At 34.7% G+C, this 24952-nt stretch overlaps 1 protein-coding gene across 3 annotated transcripts in view; it reads right to left on the bottom strand.

Moving 5' to 3' along the window:
* CHD9 (chromodomain helicase DNA binding protein 9) overlaps positions 1 to 24952 on the bottom strand; it is a 164908-nt gene that overhangs the window by 75857 nt on the left and 64099 nt on the right. For all 3 annotated transcript variants that reach the window (XM_082676532.1, XM_082676533.1, XM_082676534.1), the window contains exons 4-14: positions 24082 to 24228; positions 23092 to 23160; positions 22953 to 23008; positions 22155 to 22272; positions 19211 to 19297; positions 18663 to 18800; positions 9469 to 9590; positions 6063 to 6306; positions 2010 to 2186; positions 506 to 649; positions 154 to 409 (exon numbers count right to left, since the gene is read on the bottom strand). In XM_082676532.1, the coding sequence (XP_082532658.1) occupies positions 154 to 409; positions 506 to 649; positions 2010 to 2186; positions 6063 to 6306; positions 9469 to 9590; positions 18663 to 18800; positions 19211 to 19297; positions 22155 to 22272; positions 22953 to 23008; positions 23092 to 23160; positions 24082 to 24228 (1558 nt within the window). The remainder of the gene's footprint in view (positions 1 to 153; positions 410 to 505; positions 650 to 2009; positions 2187 to 6062; positions 6307 to 9468; positions 9591 to 18662; positions 18801 to 19210; positions 19298 to 22154; positions 22273 to 22952; positions 23009 to 23091; positions 23161 to 24081; positions 24229 to 24952) is intronic.

Genomic DNA, 24952 nt, shown 5'->3' with positions numbered 1-24952 from the left:
AGAACACTTGTAATCCCTCAGAACACCAGGGTGGAGGGTTATAGGATCACCGCCTCTCTTTATAACAGCCACTACAGCTGTAGTGGTGGTGTGTTATTTTTTCATGAGTATTTGTTGAAAGAAGAGAATTTGTTTGCAATCCTTTTAAGCTACCTTTGATAAGATATGGGTGATTACAGCACTTCCTGAGCTCCATCATGGTATTGACCAAGTTGGGTACATTAGTCTGCCCTGCTCCTTTGGATAAAAACGAAAAGTTCTTCTCCAGAATAGCCCGGTAGTATTTCTTCTGAATGTTAGTAAGTTCCACTTCAATGATGGTTTCTTCCTTAGGTGCCAACTTCTTTTCCACGTCTTCTTTCAATCGTCTCAACATCATTGGTTTCAAGATAGCCTGAAGTTTCTGCACCTGCATAAAAAATGATGAAAATATATGTAGCATACATATACATAAGTACAATGAGAAGAGATTTGATGTGCTTATTTACAAAGACCAATAGGATACCTGTTCCTCTGTTTTCAGATCCCCAAATTCTTGCATGAACGTTGATTCAGAAGGAAACCTTAAGGGTTCCAGAAAGTGAAGAAGACTGAATAGTTCTTCAACTGTATTTTGGAGAGGTGTGCCAGTCAAAAGCACCTTGTGCTCCTATATAAAACAAGAATAACATGTCAATAACATGTACTAAGTGTTCATGTCAAACACCACAGTACTAAAATTATACGAAAGCTGACATAGGTTATCAAATGTTTCAGTGTTTGAAAAGCAAATCTTTTTCCGACCATAATTTTCAAGAGTCAACCCAATACATCTCTACCCATACATCATCATTAATTTACTTTCTCAATCACTTTTTAAAAACTCTGTATCATTCTCATAATAGTTTACTTTGTCTGCTATTAATTCTTACCTATTGCTTTTGAAAGAAAAATTCTAAATAATTAAGAAGCATATTTTAGGTTTTTTTTCAAGGAAACAGACATTTTAAAGAACAAAGAGGGCATTTTGGGGGTTACTCAACCATTCTTGGTATGGTAATTTGTATAGAGAACAGCACTCATTCTTTATAATTTGGCAGATCATCACTTGACTTCTTACACACGAACAAATTCTTAAATCATTAAAACTACAAACCAACAATGTGAAGGGCTGACTGGAATATACTTCTAAACTAGAATTGCATTACAAATTAAACATAATAGTAACAACAGGAAATAAAATATTTTTAATGATAATAGCACAAAGTATTTGAAATTTGATTTGACAGTACCTCTAAATTCCTAACCTGAATATTTGTATATGTATCTGTATGTCTGCATAAGTATTTAATATTAGGAAACAGTCTAGACAGATATATACCAACCTGCAAATATTGGAGTAAGGAGGGGAAGAGAACGGGTGGGCGTGGATGAAGAGTAAGAAGGAGCACTTTAGTGTTTTACTGTATGTAGTCCTTATATCTTTGAGTCATTTGTTCAAGTGCTCATGTACTAATTATGTGATGTTAATTAAATCAAAATATTAAAAAACACAAAATGCTTTGATTTTAAAGCAAACACACTAATGACTTTCAAAAATCCCATTAATTATAATAAATATATGCTAAGTATGTAGAATTGTGTAGAAACTTTATCCCTCTATCATAAATGATCTGAATAATATAACTTTGGTGAAAGGGCTTTTTATTGAGGAATTTCTGCCTTAAAACTTGTAGTTTTATTTCTTTCAATAGGACACTCTACAGAGGTTTCTCTCTCTCTTTTTTTTAATTCCAGCAGTTAATTACTAAAGCTTTTTGGAGGAAAGAACTAAAAAATTTAAGTCTTAGAGAACAGATGAGATTCTTTCCCCCTTACTAATTAATTAAAGCAAAATAATCTTAATTATCACAGATAGAAATCAGAAATCTGTTATTTTAAAATAAAAAAAGGAATAAGTTTTTGGCATTAGCTCTTTTTACTATGTAGCTAAGAAACAGAAGTCATAAAAATGACATTAAGTTACTTACCAGATTCATGAGTTTCAGACCTTCTAGAAGTTTACAATTTTTATTTTTTAACCTATGTGCTTCATCAATAATCACACATCGCCATTCAATTGCATTAAGCTCTCCACAGCCTCCAAGAATCATTTCAAAAGTGGTGATGATGGCTTGGAATCTGTAAGCTCCTCGAATGATTCGCCCCTAGAAATTTATTACCAAATACAATAATTTGCTAGAATGTCTTGATCATAATTTTTAATTCCTGTCAAGCAGCATAAAAATCATTTAATGACATCTGCTATAAAACATTTTCCACTGGAACTTTTATGTATGCACAGACACTCCCTTAAAATGAGGAACTTTAGCATTAAAACTGTATTAGATTGCTGTCTTCAAGAATGTTAAAAATTATACAATTAATAACTATATCCAAATAAGTATTCCTTGATAAAACATTTTATAATTTTTATGAGTTGTAATAACAATGTTAAGTCAAAAAAGAAATGGTTATTATAAAATCTAGCCAATGAAATTTCAGTATTAATGCTTATTACTTATATCCGTGACTCCACACATATAATGGCAGATAAGTAGTTAATATAAAAATTGGCCACTTATGTCATTTATGCAGCAAGTATTTATTGAGTGTCTCTGATCTAGTTGTTGGAGATATAGTAGTAAACAAGACAGACAAAAATAATTATCCAAGTGGAACTTACATTCCAATGACTCAAATATAGGACATAGCCACTAAGAAAAACAAAGAAAAAACCCACCAAAAATTTAAAAAAAAAACTAAGAAAGTAACAGAAGTCATAGACTAAAATAAAACAGGGATGGGGAGTAGGAAGTATGGGGTTGGAGGTGACCATTCCCATTTTATTTAGAGTGACTGGGAGGCCATCATTAAGAAGTGACATTTGAGCAAAGTCCTGAAGATGAGGGAGGAAGCCATGTTAGTATCTAGAGATCTGCAAGAGAAAGAATTCTTGGTAGAAATAGAGAGTGTGAATGCTGTAATGTGGGAGTACCTTTGGCAGTATTCAAATAATAGCAAGAAACCCAGAGTGATTGAAATCCAGTGAGAATGGAGGGGATGAGGCTATATACGGCCTTAAAAGCTGTGGTAAGGACTCTGGCTCTTACTGTGAGCAAGAAGCTATAGGAGGGTTTTGAGACAAGAGTATCATGATTTGACATATATTTAAAAAGAATCCCTTGGCTGTTCTGGTAAAAACAGTCTGACAAAGGCCAAGGACAGGATCATAGAAACCAGTTAAGAGGCTGCTGTAGTAATCCAAGCAAGAGATCTTCAATGGAGGTCATGAGAAGTGCTCAGTTCTGGATTTAACTGGAAGGTAGAACCAACAGGATTTACTAATGGATAGGAGTGGAGTGAGATAAAGAGAGGATTCAAGTTTGACTAAACTTTTTCACTCAACTAGAAGTTGGTGTTGCCATTGACTACAATGAGGAAATGCAGGATTTTGGTTTTGGACATGTTATGTTTGAGATTAGATATTGTCTATTAGATATTCAAGTGGAGTAATTGAGTAGGCATTTGCATATGACTCTGGAATTTAGGAAAGAGGTTAGAGTTGGTGATATAGATTTAGGAGTTTCCAGCAGTACAGACAGTAATTAAGTTGTGTGACTGAATGAAATCTCTGATGGAATGAGTATGGATATAAAAAGTCTGAAGACTGAGCCCTGGGTCACCCCCAAGATTAGATATGGGAAGACAAGAAGAAATTGGTTAAAGAGGGCTTCAGAAGGAATAGGTGGTGACACAGGACAGTATAAAGTACTGGAATCCAAGTGAAGAGAATGTTTAAATGCGACTGAAAATTATAAACTATTAGGGATTAGAAGAAATGAATGGTTAAGAAGGATCATGTGATCTGATTTAGATTTTAATTCCTATAAACTTAATTACACTAATTTTAGAATAATTCACATTGATTGCATATGCTGGCCATTAAGATGAACAATAGCTCCAGTAGAATATTATTAAAATATTGATAGTTATAAAGTATAAGTCTATGGTATTTACACAGCTCTAAAAACCTGGGATACAATGCATTCAGTTAGAGTAATATTGCAGTGTTTAAGAACAACGGCTCGAGTCTAACTGATTTGGGTTTATTAATCCCAGTTTTGCTCTGTGATTTTAGGGGAAACTACATCACTTCTTTTTGCCTTGGTTTCCTCATTTGTAAATAAGTATGATATTATCACCTATTTACAAGGTGATAAATTAATCTTTGATATTACAAAGATTAAGTGAAATACTACATGCAAACTGTTTAGCATAATGCCCGGCACATGGTAAATACTCAATAAATGCCTGTGGATATTGGTGTTACTATCTGTTACTTTTTCCAAGGCAATTGAGAAAATTACAACATAATTTTACTACTTATGTGATTTCAAGCTTATTTAATAACTTGGAAAAAGCAGAAGTTAAATGTTCATTTAATTTATATTAAAATATATTTGAAAGAATTAACTGAAAATTATTTCTATGTTTGAAGTATAGAGCTACTTAGCTCATTACAAGACATATTTACCTCTTGAAATTTTAAACCCTTCACATAATATTCTTCTAGAATGCGTAACATTTAGCATAAAAATATAATTTAATATATACTATTCAGTTTACAACACATCGAGAATCTTTCAGCTTCTGGCTCACATTTATACCAAACTCATACAAGACATATATTAAAACTGTAACCTTGTTAAAAATCCTTAAACTTCCAATATTTTAACGTTCCTTTAAAAAATGAGATTGAACTAAATGATTTTAATGATATCATAGAGCTCTAAAATTCTATAAATGTACAATTAAGAATAATAAAACACTATGGAAGGAAATGAAACTATAACTTAACTAAGATGTCATAGGCTCCAAAGGTGCAAGGGTAATTAATTTTCAGTACAACTGATCATAGACATACTTAATTTCATAGAAATCTAATTATTTCAACCATAGAAGGGAAATGAGGTTAAAGGAAAATATCAATTAATTTTATTGATATTCAGCCTCAAATAAGTAGAAAATCAGTTGTAATTGGGAGGCAAAAGTAGAAGGCTATGCACTTTACCTTACCTTAACCTGTATCATATCCCATGACCTGGCCATATGTTATAATGGTCCTTATAAAACAGAAGAATCAGTGAAAGAAAATAAAATATTAAGGTGCTATATTGAGGCAGAGTGCCATAACCTTTTCCAATGAAAAAGTACAATTTTGTGTGAGTTGTTTTAATTAATTTTGTTTCTTATTTCTTAATAAAAGTTTTACCTAAGAAGAGTCAAACTACCACTCAAAACTGCAACTCGGAACTTCATGTTTTCTAGTCTTAACCTTCTGCTAGGGAATTCTTTCTTATAATGTCATCTCAATTTTATGATCTGTGCATTTAGCAGAAAAATAGGTATTCCTTCCTAAAGAGTAATTGGCCAAAGTAAAATGGAAAATGTGCCCCTAGGATATAGGGAAGAAGAAAACCATCAAAGCAATAGAGTAATGAAATAACCAATCCAAAGGGTAGAAAAATACAGACGTATGCTTGTACCAATATACAAAACAAACCAAATTTTTAAAAACCGTCTAAAATCAAAATTCATTGAACACACAAGAGAACCTATGGTTTCACCTCAAAGGGCATTCAAACCCATGGTGGTCACTGAAGATGTAAATTTTAAAATGGAGGAAAAAAACTGGAGGATGATCAAAGAGACACATTATTTTTAAAATAAATTTAATGTGTAGTTGAAAACAATTAGTAAAACAATTATTCTAGTTGAAAAATTACGTATACAATCAAATTTGTACATTTGTATAAATCAGCATACTTCCAGTGAACTAGAGCATGAACTTGGCTACTTCTGTCATTTTTCTCTTCAGCTACTAAAATTTATTGTAAAATAAATATGATGAATAAAGAGATCAGATTAAGATTTAAGTAGGCAATTAAAATCTATCATAAATTTGAAAGTAATTAATATGTAATGCTTATCTTTTGCAAACCTGACCTTTCAAACAACAAAAAACATCACCAATAACACACCTGTGAGTCCCTGAAGTACATCTCATATTGCTGTATCATTTGTCTGCTAATCAGGCTCCCATGATAAACCACAACATTAATATCAGTCCACGTACGAAATTCTCTCTCCCAGTTTGCAATAGTAGAAAGTGGAGCAATAATCAGGAAAGGTCCTCTTATACCAGTCAGAAGGATTTCGTAGAGGAATGTAATTGATTGAATGGTTTTGCCAAGACCCATTTCATCTGCTAAAATGCAGTTTCGTCTGAAATAAACAAATATATTACCCATGTAGATTTTGGGGTTTTCTGTATACTACAATGTTTTAAAAGATAAATATTAAAAAAAATAACCAGTGATCAAGTTAAAATACTTGCATTTATAACGTAGAAGTTGCTGAAGTGCAGATTTGGCTAAAGATTATAATTTTATTATAATATTGCAAAGGGACAACTATAGGTTTTTGTAGCTCCAAAATAAAGATACCACCTGTTAGATACCTGAGTTTTTAAAAGAACGAAATGGCAAGAGCAAGGCAAACTAAATATGTTATTTATTCAGGAAACATTTATTAAATGCTTTCTGTATCTCACGGATAGTATGAGAAGATGGGATACAAAAGAAATAGAACATGTTCTCTGCCTTCCAGGGGCTTGTATGTATTAGAAAAGCAGACATATGAATAAATAAATAAATAGTCATGCAATGTGCTATCACAGAAGCACAAATAAAGAACTGGTTTTCGACTCTAGCTATACATTGGAACAGCCTAAGAAACAGATACCCATGGCCTTCTCCTTTACATTCCAATTCAATGTGCATGGAGTAGGATAAAAGCAACTGTAATTTTTAAAATAAGCTGCACAGATGATTATGATATATGGCCAGTTAAGAATTATCAGTGTTTATTATGGAACCTCAGAGGAGTAAGCATCTAACCCTGGCTAGAAGAGATGAGAGAAGATAAGACTGCCTTCAAAGAGAAGGACAGTAATGAGTAGGATTTTGCCAGAGGGCAGAGCAAAGGAGCATAAGTGTAAAGAACATGATCAACTGGGAGGCCACAAGTTATTTAATATGGTTTTGAGGGAAGAGTAAAGGGAAGGGATCTTACTAAGATAAGCAGGGGTCACAAATAAAGGTTAGAAATCATTCTACAATATTATGAATGAGAGTCACTGAACATTTTTAAAGAAACCTGATGAGATTAGGTTTGTACTTGAAATTTACTCTGGTGCCACTGTGAATATTAGAAGGTGAAGTGACTTAAGTTTGGACAGTAATTGGGAAAGTACCGCAATAATGCAGGAAAGAATGGGTGGACATTTGGACTAAGGTAGGAGGAATCAAGAGGAGAAAACTGATCCCAAAGTTAATTACATGTTAGAATGATTTGGACTTAGTGACCAATCCGATATATGGAGTATAGGATGGCAGTCAGATTTCAGTTTGGGTGACTAAATAAGTTGTGTTATTATTAACCAAGATGTAAAATATTTGAATAAGTTTGATATGGAAGAAACAGGAAATAATAAGGTTAACTTTGAATATGCTGCGTTTAAAGAATCATTGAGATAGACATTAAGGTAGCCAGAAGTAAACAAATATGGGCTTGGAGTTCAAGGCCTCAGTTAAAGATGTTACTGATAAGTGAAGACACGGGGGAGTAGAGTTTGGCTTACGGAGAACAATGTAATATGAGAAGAAAGTAAAAAACAGAACTTTGGGAAAGAAAAAAACCAACAACACTGAAAGGGTAGGCAAGGAAGAAGAACCAGCAAAGACTATTGAAAGGAATAGTTACAACAGAGGTTCTGGAGAGCTAGGAGAGTCACACTGTGGAAGCTGTTGGGAGAACGGGGGAAAAGTTTAAAAAAGGAAGGACTAGCAACTACTATCTAACACAGCAGAGACAGCAAATTAAGGCTAAAAAATATCTTGTGGATTGGAAAATTAAGAGTTTCAGAGATGATACAGAATCAAAAGTCAAACGACAGGTTTAAGGAGAATTGGAGATGAGAAAATGGGAAGAGTTCATGCAGGCTATACTTCCTAGACCTTTGCCTAGGAAGTTACAAAGAGGGATCAATGTAGCTTGAAGGAAAAAGAGAGCCAAGAGAAGGTTTACCCTTTCCTTTCCTCACTTTTATATATAAGTTAAACCCAAATTTGTTCACAGACTGAAGGGATGGCACTAGTCTTAAGAGATAGTTTGAAGATATAACAGAGAAGGATAATAAGTGATTGAAGTGAGGTTCTGAAAAGATTGGATTAGATGCCTGTCAAGAGTTGAGGTGGTAGCATTAGTCTTGGTTCTGAGGAGGCACCTTTTAACTTCTGATATGAGGACAGAGGTAAGAATGGCTAAGGATGGAGATACATTTGTAGGCTTGGGTGTGAGGACAGGCAAGAACCTGAATGAATTCACCGACTGGCCCTAGGCTTCTCTATGAAGCAGTCATATACAGAGAGTGAAGGGGATAGGGTTGTGATAAAGTGCTTGAGGAAAGTGGTACAAGTTTGAAACAAGTAACTGGGAAAGGGTATTGATAAAAGACAATTAAAATAAAATTTTGTTAACTATTTTACCAGGAAGATTCTCTTGGGAAAAATGATTAACATTTAGAAAATAGAAACCAGAGGAAAGAGCACTGTGTGGAATAACAGGTTTTTCCTAACTCCACCTGATTGAGTTTCATGACTCACCATTACTTAGTGAAACAGAAGAATCATGTGACAAGTAAAAACACAGAAAAATGATTTTGAATACGTCATAAAATTTTGCTATTATTAATAACAGTACCTTCGTTTGCTCTTTTATATACACTATCAGACTTCTTTCTCAATCAAGATACCATTTTTTACTTCTTTTGCAATTAATTTTCCATCTCACTAAAAAAAGGTGAGATAATATTCCAAAAAGCATTTTGAACAACTTGGAAAATTAATAATAAATGGGGGTAATTCATTACTAGGTTCTTATATTAAGTATTCTATTCCTTATCAATTGCTGACAATCTGCTTCCTTGAAGACGTACATGACAGACCTATCTAATTCTTATAGATGGAACTGCTGATACCTTACTAACTAGATTCAACTATTGGCAGACAGTAGTGTAAGTTGAAAAACATTCTGTAACATAGCTGACGTTTGATGATGTTAACAAAGGTATTTCAAATTTAATTATGAATTAACATATCAACTTTCTTCTATTCTCATTGGTACACATTAAAAGGAAGCAACTATAGTCAAAATCCTAAATTATAATGTACGTATCTTCTTGAGCTAACCACAACTTCATTTTCAATAATGAACACTCCATGACAGTAATAATGTAGCAACATCAGTACCAATTTTACTTAATGTATTTTGGAACACATAAAAAAACACACATTAAATTTTTTTCTATTAATACATACTACATACCTATTGTACCAGTTGAATAAGAGCCAGTTGAGTCCTTCCAGTTGATATTCCCTGAGTTGATTGCCATTTTTATAATCCCTGGATTGATCTATTTTTTTCCAAATATTAGAAGGAGGACGGTCCTTTGTGGAAAAACAAAGAATGAATGATGTATTTTAGATTTTTTGATCTTCCCTATATCTCATACATGGTAAAAGCATTGCTTTTAAAATAATCAGAAGAATAACATTATATGACATTATGATGAAATTTTACAAACATCTGAACACCAAGTAAGTTCTACACGAACTCCTCCAGAAAACTGAAGAGGAAAGCATACGTCCCAACTCATTCTATGAAACTGATACCAAAATCAGACAATGGCATTACAGGAAAACTAGAGACCAATATCCCACATGAACAGAGATGAAAAATTCATAACAAAATTTTAGCAGATGGAATCTAAAAATATATAAAAAGGGTAATACAGCATGACCAAGTGGTTTTTCCCAGGTATGGAAGGTGGATTAACTTTGAAAATTAATCAATGTTGATCAACAGACTAAAAAACAAAAATATGATAATCTCAGCAGATGCAGAAAATGGAAGAACTAAATGCTTTCTCCCTAGGATCAGAAAAAGGCAAGGATGTCCACTGTCATCACTTCTATTCAACATTGTACTACAGGTTCTAACAGGAGCAATCAAGCAAGAACAAGAAATAAAAGTCATTAAGATTGGAAAGGAAGAAGTAAAACTTTCTTAATTTACAGAAGACATGATTTGTCTACATGGAAAATCCTGTGGAATCTAGAAAAAAGATAAAGAAGTGATTTTACTAACATTGCATGATATAAGATCAATATACAGAAAACTGTATTCTATATTGTAGAAACAATTATAAATACATTTTAAAAATACTATCTTATAATGGCATCCAAATATGAAAAATTTAGGGTTTACTAAAAAAAAATATTTCTTAAATGGTAGCCAATGAACTTTAAAATAATTAACATATACTATTGCTCTAATTATTGTTTAAAATAATTTCCACATTAATTAATATTCTCCATAATTTTCTTTTTAGCAATCCAATCACTGTTTCCTTAGTTTAGGCCAGGAACAAATTTCATTTGATCAAAGATACTTTACATGTTTTATATGTTATTTTGTTTAATAATAATAGACTGGCAAAAAAAATCACTTACCTCCTACATTATTTGACTTTGATAAACCAGCACTGTTGTCAAGTTGATTTTACATTAACTGAGGGGATTAATTTTATTGGCTGAGTCCCCTTTACCAAGGACTACATTACATATCTAAGGCACTGGCTCTTCCCACCATGTGCTTCAAAATCACCTTTTTAATGACACCTGGGGTCCACTCTCAGATATTCTGATTCTGGAGCCAGGATATAGCAACTAGGAATCTCTAATTTTTTAAAAGTTCCAAAAGTGATTCTGATAAGCACCTCTGACTGAGAACCACTGATCTAAAAAAATAGCTTACTTAATGAGGCTAAAGATCAGGTTACTACTGAAGCATGGTCCCCACCCCAAAAAGAATACCTTTCCCTTTCATAATATCCTTTAGACTACTCCTCCCTGAATTAGTTAATTAACACTTTTGTTTCCTGGCTCAAGGAAAGGTACTTAGAAGTCAAAAGGAATGGAGGTGAGCTGCTGTGTTCTTGGTAATAGATGGTGGGTATTATTGGGAGATAAACTAAGAAGACCAGAAAATAAGAAGACAACCAGAAAAAAAAACTGTTATAAAAACAATATGATCTCTTCCATGGAACAATTCATTCATTTCCTTCTCTTACATCACATCTCCACATTTTTCATGGCAGCTAATCATTAGCTCTGGTGCTAATCAAAAAGTGATCTGTTCTTGTCTTTTCATGCATAAACTCCCTCTTTAGTGAAGTAAGAAATTTCTATGACCAAATTATATTTGAAAGAGGACTGGCCAAGGGCTTCCCTAGTGGCACAGTGGTTAAGAGTCCGCCTGCCTATGCAGGGGACACGGGTTCGTGCCCCAGTCCAGGAAGATCCCACATGCCGTGGAGTGGCTAGGCCCGTGAGCCATGGCCACTGGGCCTGCGCGTCCGCAGCCTGTGCTCCACAAAGGGAGAGGCCGCAACAGTGAGAGGCCCGCATACCGCAAAAAAAAAAAAAAAGAGAGAACTGGCTAAAATATTTAATAAAATCATAATATGTCTCTTTAAAGTGAATTTCTTTTGGTTGGCTCCCCAAATTGGATTTACATGAAAATAAAAAAATATATAATTATTAAAATATCACAACTTGCCATCGCCTTCCAGAATTCTACAGTCTTTGTACTAGAAAAAACAACTGACTCAAGTTTTTTTTTTTGAGCAGGGAAGAGACAGATGTATCAATAAAAAAATCAGTGTACTTAACTTATGTAGGCCTTTTTTTTTATTGGAGTATAATTGCTTTATGATGTTGTGTTAGTTTCTGCTGTACAATGAAGTGAATCAGCTATATGTATACCTATATCCCCTCCCTCTTGGACCGCCCTCCCACCTCCCCCCATCCTACCCATCTAGGTCGTCACAGAGCACCGAGCTGAGCTCCCTGTGCTATACAGCAGGTTCCCACTAGCCATCTATTGTACACATGGTAGTGTATTTATGTCAAATCTAAGCTCCCAATTCATACCACCCTCCTCTGCTCCTCTGTGTCCACATGTCCGTTCTCTACATCTACGTCTCGATTCTTGCCCTGCAAATAGGTTCATCTATGCCATTTTTCGAGATTCCACATATATGTGTTAATATACAATATTTGTTTTTCTCTTTCTGGCTTACTTCACTCTGTATGACAGGCTCTAGGTCCATCCACATCTCTACAAAAGACCTAATTTCATTCCTTTTTTATGGCTGAGTAATATTCCATTGTATATACGTACCACACCTTCTTTATCTAGTCATCTGTCGTGGACATTTAGATTGTTTCCATATCCTGGCTACTGTAAATAGTGCAGCAATGAACATTGGGGTACATGTGTCTTTTTGAATTATGGTTTTCTCAGGGTATATGCCCAGTATTGGGATTGCTGGGTCATATGGTAGTTCTACTTTTAGTTTTTTAAGGAACCTCCATAGTGGCTGTATCAATTTACATTCCCACTAACAGTGCAAAAGGGATCCCTTTTCTCTACACCCTTTCCAGCATTTATTGTTTGTAGACTTTTTGATGATGGCCATTCTGACTGGTGTGAGGTGATACCTCATTGTGGTTTTGATTTGCATCTCTATAATGATTAGTGATGTTGAGCATCTTTTCATGTGTTTGCTGGCAATGTGTATGACTTCTTCGGTGAAATGTCTATTTAGGTCTTCTGCCCATTTGTTAATTGGGTTGTTTGTTTCTGGATATTGAGCTCCATAAGCTGTTTGTATATTTTGGAGATTAATCCTTTGTCCATTACTTCATTTGCAAATATTTTCTCACATTCCGAGGGTTGTCTTTTTGTCTTGTTTATGGTTTCCTTTGCTGTGCAAAAGCTTTTACGTTTAATTAGGTCCCATTTGCTTATTGTTTTTATTTTCATTACTCTAAGAGGTGGGTCAAAAAAGATCTTGCTGTGGTTTACGTCAAAGAGTGTTCTTCCTATGTTTTCCTCTAAGGGTTTGATAGTGTCCAGTCTTACATTTAGGTCTTTAATCCATTTTGAGTTTACTTTTGTGTATTGTGTTAGAGAGTGTTCTAATTTCATTCTTTTACATGTAGCTGTCCAGTTTTCCCAGCACCACTTACTGAAGAGGCTGTCTTTTCTCCATTGTATATTTTTGCCTCCTTTGTCAAAGATAAGGTGACCATATGTGCGTGGGTTTACCTCTGGGCTTTGTATCCTGTACCACTGATCTATATTTCTGTTTTTGTGCCAGTACCATACTGTCTGATTACTGTAGATTTGTGGTATAGTTTGAAGTCGGGGAGCCTGATTCCTCCAGCTCTGTTTTTCTTTCTCAGGGTCTTTTGTGTTTCCATACAAATTGTAAAATTTTTTGTTCTAATTCTGTGAAGAATGCCATTGGTAGTCTGATAGGGATTACACTGAATCTGTAGATTGCTGTGGGTAGTATAGTCATGTTCACAATGTTGATTCTTCCAATTCAAGAACATGGTATATTTCTCCATCTGTTTGTGTCATGTTTGATTTCTTTCATCAGTGTTTTATTGTTTTCTGAGTAAAAGTCTTTTGCTTCCTTTGGTAGGTTTATTCCTAGGTATTTTATTCTTTTTGTTGAGAAGGTAAATGGGATTGTTTCCTTAATTTCTCTTTCTGTTTTTCAATTGTTAGTGTATAGGAATACAAGACATTTCTATGCATTAATTTTGTAAACTGCAAGCTTACCAAATTCACTGATTAGTTCTGGTAGCTTTCTGGCAGCATCTTTAGGATGTTCTATGTATAGTATCATGTCATCTGCAAACAGTGACAGTTTTACTACCTCTTTTCAAATTTGGATTCCTTTTATTTCTTTTTCTTCTCTGACTGCTGTGACTAGGACTTCCAAAACTATGTTGGATAAGAGTGGTGAGAGTGGACATCCTTGTCTTGTTCCTGATCTTAGTGGAAATGCTTTCAGTTTTTCACCATTGAGAATAATGTTTGTTGTGGGTTTTTCGTATATGGCCTTTATTACGTTGAGATAGGTTCCCTCTATGCCCGTTTTCTGGAGAGTTTTTATCATAAATCGGTGTTGAATTTTGTCAAAAGCTTTTTCTGCATCTATTGAGATGATCATATGGTTCTTATTCCTTAATCTGTTAATATGGTGTATCACACTGATTGTTTGCATATATTGAAGAATCAATGCATTCCTGCGATAAGTCCCACTTGATCACGGTGTATGATCCTTTTAATGTGTTGTTGGATTCTGTTTGCCAGCATTTTGTTCAGGATTTTTGCATCTATGCTCATCAGTGATATTGGTCTGTAATTTTCTTTTTTGTGATATCTTTGTCTGGTTTTAGTATCAGGGTGATGGTGACCTTGTAGAACGAATTTGGGAGTGTTCCTCCCTCTGCAATTTTTTGGAAGAGTGTGAGAAGGGTAAGTGTTAGCTATTCTCTAAATGTTTGATAGAATTCACCTGTGAAGCCATCTAGTCCTGGGCTTTTGTTTGTTGGAAGATTTTTAATTCCAGTTTCAATTTCATTACTTGTGATAGGTCTGTTTATATTTTCTAATTCTTCCTGGTTCAGTCTTGGAAAATTGTACCTTTCCAAGAATTTGTCCATTTCTTCGTGGTTGTCCATTTTATTGCCATATAGTTGTTTGTAGTAGTTTCTTATAATCCTTTGTATTTCTGTGGTGTCAGCTGTGATTTCTCCTTCTTCATTTCTAATTTTATTGATTTGCGTCCTCTCCCTTTTTTTTTTTTTGATGAGTCTGGCTAAAGGTTTATCAATTTTGTTTACCTTCTCAAAGAACCAACTTCTAGTATTAATGATCTTTGCTATTGTTTCCTTCATTTCTATTTCATTTATTTCTGCTCTGATCTTTATGATTTCTTTCCTTCTACTGACTTTAGGTTTTCTTTTTTCTTCTTTATCTAGCTGCTTTAGGTGTAAGGTTAGATTGTTTATTTGAGATTTTTCTGGTTTCTTGAGGTGACACTGAATTACTATTAACTTCCCTGTTAGAAATGCTTTTGCTGCGTCCCATAGATTTAGGGCTTTCCTTGTCATTTGTTTCCATGTATTTTTTAATTTCTTCTTTGATTTCTTCAGTGATCTCTTGGTTGTTTAGTAGTGCATTGTTTAGCCACCATGTATTTTTGTTTTTTACAGTTTTTTCCTGTAATTGAATTCTAATCTCATAGTGTTGCGGTCAGAAAGGATGCTTGATACAATTTCAATTTTCTTAAATTTTCTGAGGCTTGATTTGTGACCCAAGATGTGATCTATCCTGGAGAATGTTCCATGTGCACTTGAGAAGAAAGTGTATTCTGCCACTTGCGGGTGGAATGCCCTATAAATATCAATTAAATCTATCTGGTCTACTGTGTCATTTTACACTTGTGTTTCCTTATTTATTTTCTATTTGGATGATCTGTCCATTGTTGTAAGTGGGGGGTTAAAGTCCCCCTATTACTGTGTTGCAATCTATCTCCCTTTTTATGGTTGTTAGCATTTGCCTTATGTATTCAGGTGCTCCTGTGTTGGGTGCATATATATTTATAATTGTTATGTCTTCTTCTTGGATTGATCCCTTGATCATTATGTAGTGTCCTTCCTTATCTCTTGTAACAGTCTTAAAGTCTATTTTATCTGATATGAGTATTGCTACTCAGGCTTTCTTCTGATTTCCATTTGCATGGAATATCTTTTTCCACCCTTCACTTTCAGTCTGTATGTATCCTTAGGTCTGAAGTGGGTCTCTTATAGACAGCGTACATAGAGGCCTTGTTTTTGTATCCATTTAGCCAGTCTGTGTCTTTAGGTTGGAGCATTTAATCCATTTTCATTCAAGCTTATTATTGATATGTATTTTCCTATTACCATTTTCTTAATTGTTTTGGGTTTGTTTTTGTGGGTCTTTTTCTTCTCTTATATTTCCCGCCTAGAGAAGTTCCTTTAGCATTTGTTGTAGAGCTGGTTTAGTGGTGCTGAATTCTCTTAGCTTTTGCTTGTCTGTAAAGCTTTTGATTTCTCCATCGAATCTGAATGAGATCCTTGCTGGGTAGAGTAATCTTGGTTGTAGGTTTTTCTCTTTCATCACTTTAAGTAAATCTCCTGCCACTCCCTTCTGGCCTGCAGAGTTTGTGCTGAAAAATCAGCTGATAACCTTATGGGCATTCCTTTGTATGTTATTTTTTGCTTTTCCCTTGTTGCTTTTAATATTTTTTGTTTGAATTTAATTTTTGTTAGTTTGATTAATATGTCTTGGTGTGTTTCTCCTAGGGTTTATCCTGTATGGGACTATCTGCCCTTCCTGGAGTTGGGTGACTATTTCCTTTCCCAAATTAGGGAAGTTTTCCACTATAATGTCTTCAAATATTTTCTCAGGCCCATTCTTTTTCTCTTCTTCTTCTGGGACCCCTATAATTTGAATGTTGGTTTATAGTTGTCCCAGAGGTCTCTGAGATTGTCTTCAATTCTTTTCATTCTTTTTTGTTGATTCTGTTCCTAGGCAGTTATTTCCACCATTCTGTCTTCCAGCTCACTTATTCGTTCTTCTGCCTCAGTTATTCTGTTATTCATTCCTTTTAGTGTATTTTTCATTTCAGTTATCGTGTTGTTCATCTCTGTTTGTTTGTTCTTTAGTTCTTCTAGATCTTTGTTAGACATTTCTTGTACTTTCTCAATCCGTGCCTCCATTCTATTTCTGAGATTCTGGATTATCTTTACTATCATTACTCTGAATTCTTTTTCAGGTAGGTTGCCTATTTCCTCTTCATTTATTTGGTCTTGTAGGTTTTTACCTTGCTCCTTCCTCTGTGACATGTATTTTTGTCATTTCACTTTTTTTGGTTTTTTTTTTTGATAGGTGGGATTGTTTCCTATCTTACTGGTTGTTTGGCCTGAGGATTCCAGCACTGGAGTTCGTAGGCTGCTGGGTAGACCTGGGTCTTGATGTCAAGATGAGGATCTCTGGGAGATCTCACTCCAATGAATATTCCCTGGGGTCTGAGGTTCTCTGTTAGTCCAGTGGTTTGGACTCAGAGTTCCCACTGTAGGAGCTCAGGCCTGACCCCCAGCTTGTGAACCAAGATCCTGTAAGCTGTGCAGGGCAGCAGGGGGGAAAAAAAAGCCAGAAAAGGCCTTGGCTGTGGGGGGCAGGGCTTAGGCAGGGGCAGGGTTTAGGTGGTGGGCGGGCCTATTCTTAGGACCCACGGGGCTGGAAAAGGCCATGGTGGGTGATCAGGCTTAGGTTCAACCACAGCAGGAGGGGCCCAGGAGTGCCTCTGGCCTTGGAGGGTGGAGGACCAGGTCTGGGACCCCAGCAGGCTCCCTGGGCCCGAGTAGGCAGAGGAAATAATAGGCACGTTCCCCCTGATCCTCCAATCACAGGTGGTGCTCTCCCTGTTGGCCTCTCTTCTTCTTCCCTACCCATGCCCCTAGGACCCACACGGCCAGAGGGGGCCCCCAGAAGGCAGGGGACCAGACCGGGAAGCCTAACAGGCTTACTGTGGCTGAGCGCAGGGGAAACACCCAAGGCACTTCCCCTGATCCCATGGTCCTGGAGGGTCCCTCCCACTGCCTCTCCTCCTCCCTCCCTCCTACATCCCTAGGACCCACGTTGTCTGGAGGGGGCCTTGGAGGGCCGGAACCAGCCCAGGAGATCAGCAGGCTTCCTGGGGCCCGATTGGGAAGGGGAAACGCTAGGCGCACTCTTCTGATCCTCCAAGCCTCTGAGGGTCCCTCCAGGCATGGGAACCCCTCCCCTCTCCTAGCCACCCCTCAGGGGCCCCAGTCCTGTCCGGCTTCCACTTCTCCTCCCCCCTCACAATCCCTCACATCCTACCCAGTCACTTGGGGGTTCCTCCCATCTCCTTGGGTGTTGAGGTCCCCCGCCAGCGTCTGGCAGGTGCCCTAGTTGTGGGGAGACGCAAACTCCATGTCCTCCCACGCCGCCATTTTGACTGTGCCCCACTATGTAGGCATTTAACAATATTCTATACAAAAGGTTTTTCTAAAAATAAAGCTACTATGGAAGTAGAAGAACTATTTAGTTATGAAGAAATAACTGGTTTACAGGAAACAAAGGAAAGGTGGATATAATAAGGATTTTTCTTTGATAGAGAATTCATAACCCTGCTTAGAGCTGAAACTGGTATTCTTGACATTTTTATAAATGACCTGAGAGAAAAAGCAGTGGGAAAGTTTTAAATTCAAGATGAGGTAGAAGTATTTGCAACTTTTCCGGAGGGAAATTTAAAAGGAAATACTTATCAAACTTTTGAATGCATATATGTTCTGACCAAACAATTATACTTCTGATTTATCTTACAAGGGCTCAATGTTCAATGTAACATTGTTTATAAGAGCAAAACACTGGAGTATCCACTAAGGGAGGAACAGTTAAATTAATATATATAAGATATTATGTAGTAATTTTTAAAATACAATATTAATTGCATACCAGACTAAATTAAAATTTCAAAAATTAAAATAAATCTGTTGAATAAAGAAGTGCTAAGATTTTATGATGCTAAGGCATGTTCTTACCAAATGTCTTGTGTCAGGCCGTGAAGCTTGCAACTGTTCAAACTCTTCTATTTTTGCAAGATCTACATCTTCTTTTAGTTCCCAAGTACTATCTTCATATGGTAATGAGCACCACTTTACTAAGTAGTAAATAACAGGCTGTAAAAAAATTTTTTTTTCATTTTACCATTTTGAAAAAGAATAGTAAGAAATAGTTTAAATTGAGAATCCCCAGAAATAGTTTAAATATATTAACCTACATTGGTAAAAACTTATGAAACTTTTTTGGTGTTTTTAGGTCATTAACTTTAAAAAAGTAATGCTTTATGCCCCGGTCCGGGAAGATCCCACATGCCGTGGAGCGGCTGGGCCCGTGAGCTATGGGCGCTGAGCCTGCGCGTCCGGAGCCTGTGCTCCGCAACGGGAGACACCCCAACAGTGAGAGGCCCGCGTACCGCAAAAAAAATAATAAATAAAAATAAAAAATAAAAAAGTAATGCTTTAATATTTGGAAGTCTTTAGGTTTTTCTTACTTACTTAGAAAATATTTCTATCAAATATTTACTTACCTCACCAGTATCTTTATCTTCACAAAAAGAGACTTCTAATACTCTGTCTACTTCAACGTAGTCTGGGTTAAATGGTTCTTCTTCCATCTAAAATTAAAAAGTAACTTAGTTGATATATGATAAAGAAGTAGAAAGATGAAAGTGAAATAAAGACAAATTTACTAGCTATTCACTATAGAACAAACACATAAGTTTGATTTTAATTAAATTTCCAAAAAATGGAATCCTTCCATTTTAATTCCAAAAAGATTGCTAGGATATTTGTCTATATTATGAATCACCATGTTATATATAAAAAACTCAACTAAACAACACTAAAAAATAGGTACTCCAGACAAGTAAGTTACTCTAGAAGATGTGTTGTTTAAAAATGTCCGAAAGGTAGCCTCTTTTGGAAAGAGGCTCTCCTTTACCTCTGTAAAGGTACTACTTTCCTCAAGTCCAAGAGTTGAAGACTAATCACCCGACCTGGAGGCTCCTGTCTCATCTGTATCAAACACTCTATCTACTGATGGTTCTTGTGCTCAAGACCCTCTTACCTAACTAAACGCAAACTCTCTGAGCTACCTCACATTCGACTGCACTCATTTACTCTTCAACCTACACTTCTTCCTATAGTTTCTAACTGGGTTAACAGTAACACAGCACCAACTTCACACCCTACTCCCAGTTACACAAGCCAGCAATGGAGAAGTCATCTTAGATTCCTTCTCTTTTTTAATCTCCCACATCCCTTAACTCATCAATTCACACAGATCCTACTTTTATCTGTAACTCAAATTGGTTCCTCCTTCCTCATTCTCACTGCTTCATCACTCCTTACTTGGATCTTTACAAATAACTTCCTAACTAGTCACCAACTACTGTCTTGCCTCCCTTTAATTTATTTTCACACTGTCCCCATAGTACTCTTTCTCAAATATAAATCATATATTGCTCCCTGGCTTCAAATCCTTCAATGACTCTCCCAGATTTCATGCTTTAGAGTACAAAAACAGATGCTTTTCAAACTCCATGTTCTGTCACACCTTCATGGTTTTATACTAATTTTTCTCTCTTCTGAATAGATTGCTGTTCCTTCTCTTGTCTGCTTGGCTAATTCCTACCCATTCCTCAAAGTCTTACTTCCAAAAACCCATCTCAGCTATCTTTGCTGCCTCTCCTCCTCTGTTTAACCTCTAAATGTTATAGTACTCCATGGCTCTGCCTTTAGTTCTCCTCACTATCTTAATCCTTTCCTGAGCAATACTATCATCTCCATGTACAGGACACACTTGTTAAAGAGCACTGCCCAACACCAGAATGGTAATAAGGTATTCTAAGAAAATCTGCACAGCTCCAGTTTATCTTGTACCTGAGTCATGAATGTACCTAATCTTCATGAAAAATTAGAAGATTATTAGTTAAATACTTCTAAAATCTTCAGCTCATTAGAAACTTCTATATCAGAGTGAGGTAGTGAGAAATTTTTGAGGACCTCCCAGCATCCATAAACTGATAGGTCATTTCAGAGTCATCAAATTTTTGAAGTAGATTTTATAATTACAAAGAAATAACAATAGCTTCATGGTGGAAAAATCTGCCATAAGATATCAACCATTATCTAGTGATTAAAGTTAACACCACCAGTAATTGGGCAAATAGGTATCGTGTACCTCCTGATATGATACACTGAGAATGCTGCTGCATCATCTCTGTAGTGTTCTTTTAAATAATGCATGACCTGAAGCTGAGGAAACATCAGATAACCCCAAACTGAGGGATGTGCTACAAAATAAACCACCTAAATTCTTTAAAAAGTGTCCAAGTAATGAAAAACAAAGAAATATTGATAAAGGAGACATGACAACTAAATGCATTATATGTGCAGGATTGGATTCTAGACCAGAATAAGCATACACACTCACACTTTTTTTTTTTGCTATAAAAATACTAGTGGAACAATTAGTGAAGTATGAATAAAGTCTATAGGTGAGATAACAGTACTACATCAATGTTAATTATACTATTATTATGTAAGACTGTTTCTAGAAAATACTGAAATTGAGACTTAATTTTCAAATGGTTTAGAAAAAAATGTATGTGCATGGGAGAAAGGCAGAGGCAGAAAGAGAGAGGGGTGCATAGTGACAAAAGGAGAATTAATGTTAATGACAAAGCAAACATGGTAAAATGTTAACATTTACGGAATCTAGTTAAAATATATGTGGGAATTTGTTGTACTAAATTTTTCAAATAAAAAGTTAAAAAAATTTACATGAATCTAAAACTGCTCTAAAAAAGTCTATTAAGGGACTTCTCTGGTGGTCCAGTGGTTAAGACTCCGCGCTTCAAGTGAAGGGGGTGCAGGTTCGATCCCTGGTCAGGGAACTAAGATCCCACATGCTGTGCTATGCAGCAAAAAACTTAAAAAAATAAAAAGTAAAATTAAAAAATTCTAGTCTATTAAAAGAAAAATGAAAAAAAAATTTAGAGCAGGAAAGGACATCGGACTTTTTAGTGAGGCCTGGAAAGGTTAATGAATTTTTCCAATGAGGTTCTGTTCATGCATACACAAAGATGATACAGAAAATATGCAATATATTTCACATACTGGAAAATCTTCTTTTCCATTTATTTGCTATGCTACCATTTCCATTTCTTGAAGAACTCTACTGATAAAATACTTTAAGATATTAACACACTCACATTCAACTCTAAAAAGTATTGAAATATATGCTAATTTAAAAATACAAGAGTTAGCTACCATTCTGAATTATCACTGTTCCTGTTTTAGCTATTTTCCAAGCTAAATTTAGGGAAAGAAAAAATATGTAGATAGCATTTATATTCAAATATCGTAAGAGGAAGCCTAAGAATTAAAATTAATAATACTTAAATTTTTGATACATAATACTACATGTGTTCAGAGTTCAACACATAATAGTCTTTTTTTTTTCCTTACGTCTGCAAAAAAATGTGCTCTTTGTGCTTGTCTCAATTTGAATCGTTTGATTTTCTGCTGGATCCTTTTATCTTTCAGAAGCTGCTGTTCTGTGGCCCACTCACAGTGAAGATAGGAGCTAAAATTTTTATAAAAGCAATATATTAGAATGATATAGAAAATGATGTTTTGAGTTTTTATAGATTTATTTTTAATCACAGCCTCTAAAACAAAATATTATCTTCAACTTTACAAATAGGTAGTTCATCATTTCATTTAATGTCAATAGACTCCATATAATTACTAAAATAAAGCCACTGTGATCTAAAGGTCTGCAATTTGCCATATGGAAGCAGAATGGTAAACTGAATCATAAGGGTAACAAAATATGACTTTTAGTTTATTTCTTCATTATAATCATTTTGTCATGATCAGAAAGCTAACTTGTTTTGAAACCAATGTTATTTAAAATACCTCCCTTCACCAAAATGTTAGAAAAAGTTGAACAAAATCTGAAAAGTTTGACAATATAAATATGATGGATAATGTCTGTAATTTGTAAAAGTGTAATGTATAAATATTACTGCATTTTGATGTTTATAAGTAATGTTTTCTGGGAAAAAAATAAAACACTCAATTTTAACATGAAATGTTTTCAAAATCTTTTCGCTTTTTAATAATTTTTAAGTTTATGAAATAATAAGTAAAAAAATATTTTAAAATGCAGATAAAATAAAAATCATAATTTAACTTAATATACTTAAAATATTAATTCATATTTAAACACCTTTCTCTTATTTTTCTAACTCAAATACTTACTAATTCTTGTATTTTACAAAAAATTCTTCTGTATCAATCATCACTCCAGGTGATATCTAAGAAAATAAATTCAATAATTATGACTTTTATGATCAGGCCACGGAATATAAAGTGTAAAATGTAATATATCATTACTTACTTCCTTTTTTATAATTCTAGAAGACAGTATTTTGTCCACAATTGCAGCATCTTCTTCACTCGGATTCTCCTATGTGAGGGAAGAAAAATGTATAATGACACATTCTGAAAACACTTTAGTTGCCACTGTTTATGAATATACTAAAATTCAACAAACATTTATTTAACACGTTCCAGGGACCATGTTAAATGTTAGGAATACGAAAATGAAAAATATCAATACTGTCCTCGTCATCATTGGCATCATCATCATAGTAAACATATGGTGCTTTTTAATGTGTTAGGCACTATTCTAACCATTTTACATATATTAACTAATTTAATCCTTGCAAATACACTATAAAGTAGGTACTATCTCCATTTTGCAGATTAGGAAGCTCAGGCATAGAGAAGATAAGTTCTTGTTTAAGGTGCCAGATCCCTCAGCTGGCAGGTGAGTGGTTGGTTTACAACCCAGACAAGGGAGAGTGAAAGAACTTTACAAAGAGGAAAATGCATATGCAAAGACACAAAGGTGTCAAAACATGGCATTTAGACAACTATGTTCATAAAACCAGAAGACTGAGTGGAGAGAAGTGGAAGGACATAAGGCTAGAAAATCCATACAAAAGGCTTTATAAGTTATGCTGAAAAGTGTATTTTCATTTTTTTCTGACTTAGGACACCATTAGAGGAGTTTTCAGTGGAAAAGTACTGTGATTAGGCTTGTAACTTAGAAATATATTGCGAGAAGGATAGAGCTTGGAGGAGTTTTAGGAATATATATCTAGGAGGTGAAAAATGTAAAAAATTGGATGAAGAAGCAAAGATAAAAAAAAGAGAGAACAAATCCCTAGGTTTCTGATCTGAATAACTAATGGTTCTATTAACTACAGTACGGAATCTAGGAGGAAAAGCTGGAGCAGGTTTTAGGAAGAAAGATAATGAAGATATATTTTAAAATTTACATGGGTTTAAAATGTTTTTTGTCATAATTCAAAATCTGTCTTACCACAAATAACTGTAAAGGCTGTTCACCAGGTAAAGGAGCTGAATGCTTTTTTATTTTTATAGAGCCTTTAACCTCTTCTTCAGATTGTTTCCCCTCTGCATCTTCTGCATATTTTTTTCTTTTAATTTGTCGATTTGATCTTCTTTTCTGTAATGAACGATAAGGAGCATATATATGATTATATTAAAGGAAAAAAAATTATTTCTAGTGTGGCAATTTTGTACATTAAATTTTCAAAACTGTATTCAACATTCATCTTTTCTAATTTTTCCTTTTAATTAAAGGAAGATTATAATTTGCCCTTTGCCAAAGGTTTACAACCTTTAGTTTTACTTCGTAAAGTGTCAAATAACAATGATTAATAATAATACCTTTATTACTTTTCTTTAGAAATTGTTAAGAATAAAAAGGTTTCTTTTTACTTAACTATTTCACAGCTTGGGAAACATATTTTAAACTATTAATACTTTCACAGTTTTTGCCCCCAAACCTAAAAAGTACATATCAGATGAATGTTGGTTAAATAATTAATCAGGGGCATAAACTAAAAGAAGAAATTAAATAATATGACACAAAACCCATGAACTTGTGTTTAAAACAGATTTTAAAAAACCCAAAATAATATTAAATGTTTTAAAAAAGATACAGAAAATAAAGTATGAAATCTACCAAAAAATTAAACGTGAATGGAGGAACCAGTGTTTTACTACCTTTACTAGCTTCCCTTAAAAATAAAGAACACCACTATCATAAAAACAGAGGTAAGCTTTTCAGATAGTATTATGTGTAGCAACGTAATTTTAATAATAATCTGAATGATTTAAAATCAGGTATCAAATGCGCATGGCTTTACTTACCTCCCTAAATATCA

The sequence above is a fragment of the Grampus griseus genome (genome assembly GCF_964374135.1).
Source record: "Grampus griseus genome assembly, chromosome: 19".
Taxonomy (NCBI): domain Eukaryota; kingdom Metazoa; phylum Chordata; class Mammalia; order Artiodactyla; family Delphinidae; genus Grampus; species Grampus griseus.
The sequence above is the reverse complement of the archived record's forward strand: the minus strand, read 5'-3'. Positions and strand labels throughout refer to the sequence as shown.